General features: G+C 41.3%; 1 protein-coding gene across 2 annotated transcripts; it reads right to left on the bottom strand.

Annotated features, from left to right (window-relative positions):
* Positions 1–3,837: 3,837 nt before the first annotated feature.
* On the bottom strand, positions 3,838–9,125 carry klhl38b (kelch-like family member 38b). 2 transcript variants are annotated; one of them, XM_075465057.1, is made up of 6 exons: positions 8,676–9,123; positions 7,700–7,821; positions 6,601–7,285; positions 6,368–6,509; positions 6,171–6,276; positions 3,838–5,202 (listed from the first exon to the last, which is right to left on the bottom strand). In XM_075465057.1, the coding sequence occupies exons 2-6, from the start codon at positions 7,818–7,820 to the stop codon at positions 4,916–4,918; spliced, it is 1,341 nt and encodes a 446-aa protein (XP_075321172.1). In that variant the 5' UTR covers position 7,821; positions 8,676–9,123; the 3' UTR covers positions 3,838–4,915. The 2 variants fall into 2 exon arrangements, with proteins under 2 accessions (XP_075321172.1, XP_075321171.1); XM_075465056.1 differs by having other exon boundaries at positions 6,601–7,821; positions 8,676–9,125.
* Positions 9,126–10,224: the final 1,099 nt, after the last annotated feature.

Genomic DNA, 10,224 nt, shown 5'->3' on the forward strand with positions numbered 1-10,224 from the left:
TATCATTTGTCATACCTCGGCCTTTTCTCCCGAAAGAATAGCTTATTGACAGCCACCTTTCCATAGAGACCATTTCTGCCAACCGTTTTCAGGTTTTTTGCTCAGTTTTCTCTTAAGAACATCACTTTAAGATGCTATTTAAAAACTGGTCCTTTGCCAAGTTGCCTGGTGTGCGGAAACACAACAGTGGTAAAAAAAAATTCAGCTTGAAGGATTCACAGATCAGAGTTAAGTGGCTTCACAAAAAAGCACATTCCAACAGTTAGGTATAAGGACTGGACCAAAAATGAGTGAAAAAGCAGCACATGTCCATAGTTAGATTTTGAAAGTTCCTCCAAAGTGAAGGATGAAGAAATGAGGAGTGGCTTGTGACTTTTGCCCAGAATTGTAGGATGCATTGATATGAGAAAAAAGAGTTTAAGACATTTATTGCCCAGGCTGGTCAGCACAGACCTCATGTCAATGTAAATATAAAGGGGAAATAACATTCAAGTCTCACAGCAATATTCTTCACTGATTCATCACTCCTGGCTTAATGAATAGATTGAGTTGTACTTTAGATTCTCCCAAAGCATTAGATTGCACTCTGGATTTTGTGGGGGTGTATGTATGCTGTTGGGGTTTACCATTATATTTAAATTTTCCCAAAACAGCACCAGCTGATCAATGAGGACTTGCTGAGAGTATTTTATTGATTTTTACTTGTCCCTTTAAGATAATGTGTAAACAAATCTTGCCCAGGCCCCTAAGTAAGATCCTACCAGCTTTATTAAACACATGACATATTTACACACTCATCCATTAGGTTTTTGGGAGTACATTTAAAGTTTTGATTGGTTTTCTTTTGTAGCTGGAATAAACTTTCTCCTGTCATTTAACGTTGTGCTGTACCAGCTGTGACTGGCAGTAGTTCACTGAGAAGGCAACTTTCAAAGGGTAAGTCTGTCAGATTTGTCTAAGGTAATCTAGAAAGAAGATAACACAAAACAGTCGGTGAGGAAGTGCCTTTAATGTCTCACCGAAACATATGTCTACAGTCTGATCAGTGATGTCATCTTGAGCTACTTCCTGAAAATCCTCCCATACAGCAAATACTTTGTTAGTTTAATCATTCACAGTAAAAAGCTGGAACAGTGGCTGGGTGTTTGTGCATTCCCTCTGCCTTTGTGAGATACTGTTTACTTCTCTTAATGGCTGAGGTGAGAAGAGCAAGAAAGAGAACAAGATATTCTGAGTCCTCGTGGTGCAGCACACTGCACGCAACAAGTGGGCTCCTCTTCCAGGAACCAGCAGGTCAGTTTCAGCTCGTGTCATGTGTGTGTTGTGGCACATCCAGGCTGCTGAGCATGACCAACCATGCACCATGTGGCTGATGTGGTTTTTGTGCTGAAGATTTAGCACCAACAGTGACAAACTACCCTGCAGTGCAATAAAGAGAACTTATTTCCAACGCACCCTACTATTAATTTTAGTTAACCTGTAATCTTAATAAGGAATCAACAAGTAGGAAAAGTAGGTCATTCAGGAAGACAATGCTGACTTTAGCATCATCACTCTCACGTTACACCACTGCTCATTACAGCTTCATTGCTGAAGCTTTTCAAACAGGTGTTATCTATGGCTCCATGTTTGAGGTTTAAATGTAACACCCTGATGTATGCAAAAGATCAGAGAGCTCTGCACATGCCCCGTATGTTTAAGTCTTTCAGCAAGACATGCCATGAGATACATGAAGGCACACAGAGCAGACACGACTCTGTCTGAGTGAACTGACCATTACTTACAGTTGCAGCCTCGACAGAAGTGCTTCATTATAAAAGAGTTCCACTTGTGGGTAACTACGTGTGAGTAAAAACTGGAACTCCAATATTTGAAGTATATTACTGTGCGAACTGCAGGGGTATACCGTAAACCGCATACTGGTGTTAGTCCATGAAGTCTGTTTAAATCTATTTCTAGAGCAGGCCAAACCACAGTATGACATGGAAAGTCCCAGCAAATGCTTGGTCAGATGGTTTAAGAGATGTGAGCTAAGCTTTGGTTTGGATGATGCCGTGAATGATTAACACAGTTGACTCAGATAGCATATGCTCTGGTTAGAGTCAGAGCAACCAGTAGTAAGGTAATGCAGTTTGTTCTTGCCCCTCTAGGAAAAGCAAAGTTTGACATTTTAGACTTTCTTTGGTGCAGATGGAAGTACTGAGTGGATATTTCACAACCTTCATCCAGGTTCAAACATCCCAATAACTACTGTCTGAATGGCTGTGAAACTCTCTGAAAACGTAACTACTAGAAGGTCAAGGTGTTTTAGATAGGACTTGCCAAATCCAGACAAATTTATGTGCAGAAGGGACAAGGCTAAAGACAATAATGGCAATGTTCAGACATGGCTAAACCGCCAACAATGGTTGTGTTTTATGCTTTCTTTCAAACAACATCTTCTTTCAAGGGAGTCTTGGTATGTTTTAGCAAGATAATGTTAAATCAGATTCAGCTCAAGTTATTAAAATACATATATATATATATGTGTGTGTGTGTGTGTGTGTGTGTGTGTGTGTGTGTGTGTGTGTGTGTGTGCATGTACAAAAGTATATAAGACCAGATATAATTGCAAAACAAAAACCAGAACACAGGAACCTTATACTGTTGAGTGGCAGGAATGCTATATCAAGTATGAATGGGAAAACACCTCGGTTTCAAAAACATACCCAGAGGTCTCTTCGGTTCCCAGACCTTTGCAGTGTTGTTAATAAGAGTAAACAACTCTGCTGAAACTCTGCCCTGTCCTCACCTTTTGAAGCTTACAAGCATTAAATTCAAAATGAGCACAAGAAAAGTAATACAATTTCTCACTTTCAACATCTGATAAGATGTATATTTGTCCTTTATCCAATGAAATATAGGGTTTAAATGTTTAAATTTGTATTGAGTTTGTATTTACATTTTCCTCACAGTTTTCTATTCTTAGGATTTTGATGATTGCCTGGTTACCAACAATCCTCCTCAGCTGTACTTCATGTTTAGGTCTAACTGTAGGAATCACATTTTAACATTCTTACAAGTGTGACTCAAAATATGCGTGTGTTGTGTGTTACACCTGCTGACGTCAGCTTGGGTGTTGTGAGCATGTCAGCACACAGATAAAAGCACTGAACTGAAAGCTTCCTACAGGCATACAGAACCGGTGTGATAGGTTTTGTTTAAATACACCGACTGTGTATATTTTCTTTCAACCGTTTATGTCAGTGTTCATGAGAAACACAGACACACCGAACTTCAAATTGGAAAAGTTACGAAAGGTTATTTGTCATGTCGTCTCCTCCTTCAGTTCACTCCGTGGCCTCTGTTTTTGTTGTGATTAGACGCGACAGCTGGTCCGTCCTGCTCAACCCTCCAAGCACTTTAATCACACACACACCCACACACTTAAATGCACAGTCAAGCAAATATACACCTGTTGCTGCTCCTCCTGGACGAGTTTCATCACTCGCTCAGAAGTTTCTCTCTGTCTTCAGCCTCTCTCGCATCTGCCAGCTCACACGGCAACCGACAGAGCCACATGCCTCACGTGGTGTAAAATTCGCCCTCTTGTTTGTTACTCAAAATAACGCCGAATCACCTATAGTTTTTCCAGGCCTCCTTGTGACTTTTCCCCCACCCCCTCTCCTCCCACTGTCCCCTGGACTCCATTCGTTGGCAGCAAACGACTGAAACATCTGACACAGTGACTGCTTTCACAGAAAGGCTCATAGACTCCTATGACCACTTTATGTTTATTCCGTACGAGAGGCTAATATTGGTATGTGGAAGACATTGATGAATGAGATTATGTACGCAATCTACGAGGCGATCTTTAGCAGACATCTGCACAACCAGCATCCATTAATATCAGCATTGGATGTCACATTTGAAGGGGAAAAATGGCAAATTATTCACCTATTAACACCTCACTCAGGCACTAATGATATCATGATATTAGACTGCTCCTCTATGTAGTTTCTGTATTATCTTCTGTCAAATGTGCGGGGGTACAGGAACCTGTCTGGACATGTTGAGTTGTGATCTCACGGACCCATGATGAGACACAGACAAAACATGCGCTTCTCAGGTTCACTGTCGAATGACTGAGCAGTCATGTGACATACGGTAGTGAGACAGATGAAGAGAGGCCACATGTATGGACTGAACGTTTAGTTTTTAAGGTAGCAAAAGAAAAAAAAAATTGAAAATGAGTGTTCAGTATGGTTAGTCTTTAGATTTCTCTGTTAACTAATGTGTCAGCATTCATTTGATTTATACAGTATATGAGGTGGAATTATGTAAAGAGTATTTTATCATAGTAGGATAGTGTTCTTTAAAAAAAAAAAAAATCCTATGTTTTTATTTAGATTTCAACATTGCATACAATAATGGTTAGCATTCTTACCACAACAATCTTATCATAATCTTCCATTGGAGCCACAGACAATGCTTGCCAAACACATCTGCAGCCTCAGACCTGAGAGCTGAGTATAGCTTCGACTTGCACCAAACAGCCGCCGGGACTTAAACATGACAAGTGAAATCTCGTGATTCAGAGTGAGCTGAAAATAGCTCTTCTACCCTTTGTGAAGTCGGACAGGTTAAGAACAGGCTGTGCAACACAGTGGCTTTCCTTTATAGGTTTGGATGTTGAGTAGAAGAAAAGAAAAAGATTGGAATAGACAAAAGTTTATCTCTTTCTTCACACTTTCAGATATCAAAATATACAAATAGATTTCAGATATACAAATGATTGTTTGAATTTCTTGAGGTATTGTCGACTGTATGAATCAAACACTAACCACGTTTTTTGTTTCTGTGATAAACAGGTTTCAGATTAATATCATTAAAACACAAAATGGGTTTTAGAGAAAATGTCCTCTCTGGTTCTATTCTATTCCACCCAGGTTTTTGAAACACAGGTCAGAGTCAGGAAGCCATGGTCAAACAGTTTATATGGTAAGCTCCCTTTAGATGACCAGACGTCTGTTTTTGGGTCATAGCACTCGAAAGTATCCAAGTCCTCAATGATGTCATGGCCACTGATGTAACGTCCACCTGTGACGTAGAGTTTGTTGTCAAGAATGGTGGCTGAATGGTGCATCCTCCTCTCCTTCAGGTTGGCACACTTGATGAACCTGTTGGCTTTGGTGTCGTAAGCGATCATTCTCCTGGTGTATCCTGTGGCAGGGAAGACATTAATATGAGACGGGCAGCACGTCCAGCAGGAGGTGGAGATATCGTTTTATAATGGGATTCATTGAGAAATAGCTGCTGTTTTCAAGATGAATCTGTTGTGAGTTCATGATTTTAAAAGTTGCGTTTCAAAATTGCAAGTAAAAAAGCTTCAGGCAAGAAAACATCATCCCCTGTTGTTTTATTGCTTTTTATAGCTTCAACCCAATGTTGTATCCTCAAACGCCTTAACACAAAATCCAATAACACAACAAAATTTCATACCATAAGACCATAACTTTTGAAAATGTTGTCTGTTTTGTTGCTGTATTTTCTGAGATGTTTTCAGTTAAATGTCCTGGTGTCTCTGAGGATAAATATATTTTTTTAATGTCCTCTCTTTTACATTGGCTTTTCTAAACCTGCATTGCTTTTTGTGAAATAGTTCCCTGTCTGTTTTACTGTTGCATTTTCTGAAATGTAGTTTGGTTTACTGTTTGTTGTAGTCATACATAAAAGAACTCTGAGTTTGTTGTTCAGGAGGAAGGCAGATGCCTTACAGTTAGCTCCATACAACCCTTTTCACCATTAAAGTAAAATATTTAACATTACCTATCTGACAAAAACAGTTTCTTCCCTTTGGATTCTCTTGGATTATCTGTGTTCACACACACTTCTTTGATGCTCATATTTTACTGTGTGACAGTAAGAGGATTGTTCAATGTCAGCTCAGAGATGAGTAAATTCAACCATTCTTCTAGCCGTGCGGATTTGTGAGCAACCCATCAAATTAATATGGACATACAGTGGAATGTTTATAACCAGAGACATCAAATAACTAACTTCAAGGGGCAACATAGTGGCTCACTCTGACCGATCAGATTTAGCCATCACAATAATGTAGTGACTTTTGGTTTTCTTGTTGTGTTTTATTCAGTCTTTCATTGATGGCCTGTAACAGCTCTACCATGTACCTCCAATGATGTAGATCTTTTCCCCCGTAACAACTGCAGGAGCAGACACATTCTTCACTGTTCTGTTCTCCATCTTAGACCACGTGTTCCTGCTGATGTGATACACCTACAGTGAGCAACGGGAAGTATCAAATATACAGAAATGAGAACCATGAATGAATTAACATGGAACTGCAAACACATCCACATTACTTCACCTGTATCAGTCTGACGGGGTTCTGCATGGCATCCTCTCCTCCAAACATATAGATCCTCTGGTTGGTTGCTGCGACTGCGGGGTGTAGCACAGCCTCGGGCATGGGCGCCATCGACTCCCACTGGTTGAACATACTGTTGTATCTTTTAAGAAAAGTGAGAGATTGTTTGCTCACACGCAACATGTTGCAGCTCTCTATAATCACCAACACAAGGTGCTGACTGAGGACCTCACCTTTCCACACTGTCTGTTAGTCGTCTGTCAGGTCCAAGGCCACCCAGGACGAAGATGAAGTGCAGATAGGACACGCTCTGGTGGGAAAAGTGTGGCTCCAGCATGGGCTCTACAGTCCGCCACTGGTTGGTCTTGAGGGAGAGAGTATAAACAGCTGAGCTGACTTGGCTGTGTTTTATGCTTGTGGTCAGGCCTCCGATAACATACAGGACGCTGTGAAGGGCAACATAGGAGGCCTTGTAAAGGCGAACAGGCAGCTTAGCGAGCCGCTGCCACTTCTGGCTCTTCTCATCAAAAACTAGGGCCTCTCTCGAAGTCTGCTCATTGTTCTTCCTTCCTCCTACCACCACCAACAAATCATGGTAGGTGCAGCGCCTCGGTGCAGCCCAGAGCGGTTTGAAATCCACTGCAGAGTCTTCAAAGCATTTTGTGCTGACAGAAAACATGAGCCGCCTCACAGATTCAATGAGCTCGGTGCAGAGGGTGGATGACTGGATCAGAGGGTCGTTGGCGATGAACTGGAAGAGGTAGGTAGGGTGGATAAATCGAAGGCGAACTTTCTTGAAAAGGTCGCTGATGGCCCCACGCCGAGATATAGGATCATGATGGATCCAAGCAACAAGTGTCTCAAAGACCTGCTCCTCCTCTGCACAAAGACTGTCATCATCCAGGTACCCCATTAGCTCTGGTAAGGAGAGTTCACACAGATCCTCAGATGCTGACACATCAGAGAAACTATTCATGGCCACCTCTTTTGCTTTGTCTCTTAAACTGCAACAATTCATGATGTCAGAAAGTCTTATCATGCTCAAGCAGTTGTCTGGTCTCAGCTGTTCCTGAAGGAAACTTGAGCAGGCCTCAAAAAGGCGGCCATATTGCAACATGGATGCTGCCTGCATCAGAGATAGCACAATATCCATGCTGATACTAATGAGCCCAGTGTAAACATAGTCAATGATACTGGTCAGTATGGCTGACGTGATCCCCTTTAGGTCAATCTTGGTCTGCTGTGTCTCCTTGAAATTGTTGCAGAACATGGCTCTGAAGTAAGGGCTGCTGGAAACCAGGACATTACGGTGGCAGGGGATCTGTGTGTTACCTGAACATAGCAATACATCCGTAAGGATGTTCTCGTGTCTCAGTCTGTTCAGCTGCAGAAGCAGGTTGGAAGACTGCTCTTCATCTTTGTAGTGACGGACCTCAACTGCAGGTGGCTCCATGCTGAGAAGAGATCAAGATATTACGGGAAAAGCCATTTGGTTGTCAGACTTTGTTTTGATTTATTGTTATGGTCTCACTTTTACACAACATGTTTATGTATTTGATAAAGTGCCCATTTTAAGGCTTGATATAACATTTATCAACCATCATATAAGAGATTAGCATCACAAATTTAATGTGGAGTAAAGTTCACCAAAGCCTGGATGAGTTTGAAGACTACCTCAGTCCATTTTGTTCATATGAGTGAATGAAAATAAAGAGGATTTAAAAAAAAAAAAGTGGACAATAATTTCAATGCAGCACTATATCGCATTCATTCAAAAGACATTTTAGAGTTAATCACTGCCCATATTGTAAGCTAACTGGTCAAGTTGTTCTGTCGGGTACATGTGTCGTTTTAATGTTTGCAATGTTCTTATCTCTGTTAATTGTGCTGTGTTGTTATAACAGTTTTTGCTAAACTGCTCCTTACAGATACTTATTAACAGGGCCTATGCATGTCTGATCACTGGAGACTAATCTTCAAGACTTCTGCTGAAAAATCTGCGCAGCTATTCATGTTGCTGGGGAGTCATTCTCATGGGAGCAGTTATGTTTTTTCTTTGGTTGTGTGGCAGTGTTTTAGCGGGGTTCAAAAGTTTGCAGCTTTTCTCTTTCATGCCTTACATATTAGTAAAAAGTGTACGGAAATGCATTGCTCCACGCTTAAAATGACAGAAAAGAAAACAGACAATTCATCCCAACTACATTTTGTATGGATTAATGTTTACACCTAATCTATTAAGATCTTGCAAACATCCGACAGACATCTTGAATGCTCCTCCAAGATCATGCAGTCTTGCTACAGCTCTTACCCTTGTTTCCCTTCTGTCCCAGATATGTTTTCTGGTGATCCCGTTGGCTTCAAAGGAGGTTCTCAGCAGAAAATATGATGTCTTGACATTTTCCTGTGCCTTGTTCTTCTTTCTCGTGTTGATGCTGTGTGACTGTTTGTGTCTCTATCTTTGAAGGCAGCGTGTTGCGTACTGTTTGTTGTCATGGTCTCTTTCCACGAGGCCTGTGTACATTCCTCCCCTAAAAATAGAGCCTCTCTTTGGCAACACCGCTGCAGACTCACATGTGACATGTAAGAGTTTTTTTCAGAATCTGTCTGACTCCGGCACTTTCTGTCTGTCTTTCCCTCCATGTTTTTCTTTTCCTCTTCCTCTGATATCATATTCTTCCTCTCTCTCAGGCATAGACAAGACCTTTCCTTTTGTGTCTGTAGCCTGCATTTGTATTCACCCCATCATTTCTATCTCTAGTTTGGCACATGATTGTGGTGGTAAAAACAGCACTGATACTTGATAACAGTCATTTTCTTGGCTGCTTGCTCTGCCCACGGGCGGCTGGAACACACGGAGGTACAAAAACAGGATTACGTTACAGCAGAGGAAACATAAACACAGAGAGATGAGGAGGTCAGTATTCAAAAGTTCATGTAACATATTCTGGCTGCAGCTACTGACATTAGAAGCAAGTCACCCTGAGTTCAGTGAGATTTTCATTACATCAGCAAGAAGCTTGGGGTTAATGTAGAAAAATGAAAGAGGTTTAATTCTGGCCATGTGCTGCTGCACCAACTGCGCTGTTTGGCTTCAGTTTTACAGATGGTACTCATTCTTTAAGCATTAAGAAAAATCCTAATTGAACAGTATGTCAACAACAGATGCTTGCATCTCCTAACATTGTGTTTAGTTTCTTCTTTCTTTCTTTTTTGTAGCTCAAAACTAATTTTCATCCCATTTGCTTTAAAGCTCCCTGAAACAGAAAAAGCTCATTCACTGCAGCTTTTGTGGAGAACATCCCACAAGGTGGCAATATAATTGTTCGACCGTTCCCTAAAGCTGGAGAAGAATCAAAGCATGTTTCTCAAATGTGGGCACATAAAAACAACAAAACCGATAAGCGCTTTCACTTGTCACAGTTGCCAGTGTGTGCATGGTTTTTCTTGTTTTCCGGCTTGTTTACAGAGCAAAGCAAATCAGGCACAAATAGCTGCTTGAGCTACAGCTACAGCCACTTGTGTGTAGTTCTGTCGGTGTTGCACAACATTAAAGAATCATCACTTGAGACCATGTCGTACTTGTGCTCTGAGGTGATACGCCGGCAGCTTGTGGGCTACACTGCATCGAGTGCCAACAGACACATCTGAGACTGCAAAAAACAGATGCATCAGTTGTTGCAAAACAAGGAACTGAGGAACTGTTTCCATTACGGCTAATGTTAGAGTGAAATTGAAAAATGGGGTCATACTATTCTCACGTGTGTCATCACAGATGGGGTAATGGCCATAGGAAAAAGGAGCCATAACCAAACAGCACCATCTAGCGGCTCTGTCTGTAAAGACTTGGTCCTTTTGAA

This window comes from Odontesthes bonariensis, chromosome 5, assembly GCF_027942865.1.
Source record: "Odontesthes bonariensis isolate fOdoBon6 chromosome 5, fOdoBon6.hap1, whole genome shotgun sequence".
Lineage (NCBI taxonomy): Eukaryota > Metazoa > Chordata > Actinopteri > Atheriniformes > Atherinopsidae > Odontesthes > Odontesthes bonariensis.

Excerpts from the sequence above, each read along its gene's own strand:
- klhl38b (XM_075465056.1), bottom strand. The coding sequence starts at position 7,820 with ATGGAGCCACCTGCAGTTGAGGTCCGTCACTACAAAGATGAAGAGCAG. Across the intron at positions 6,277-6,367 it reads ACCCCGTCAGACTGATACAG|GTGTATCACATCAGCAGGAA; the intron begins GTGAAGTAATGT and ends TGCTCACTGTAG. Across the intron at positions 5,203-6,170 it reads AAAGATCTACATCATTGGAG|GATACACCAGGAGAATGATC; the intron begins GTACATGGTAGA and ends TCCCTGCCACAG.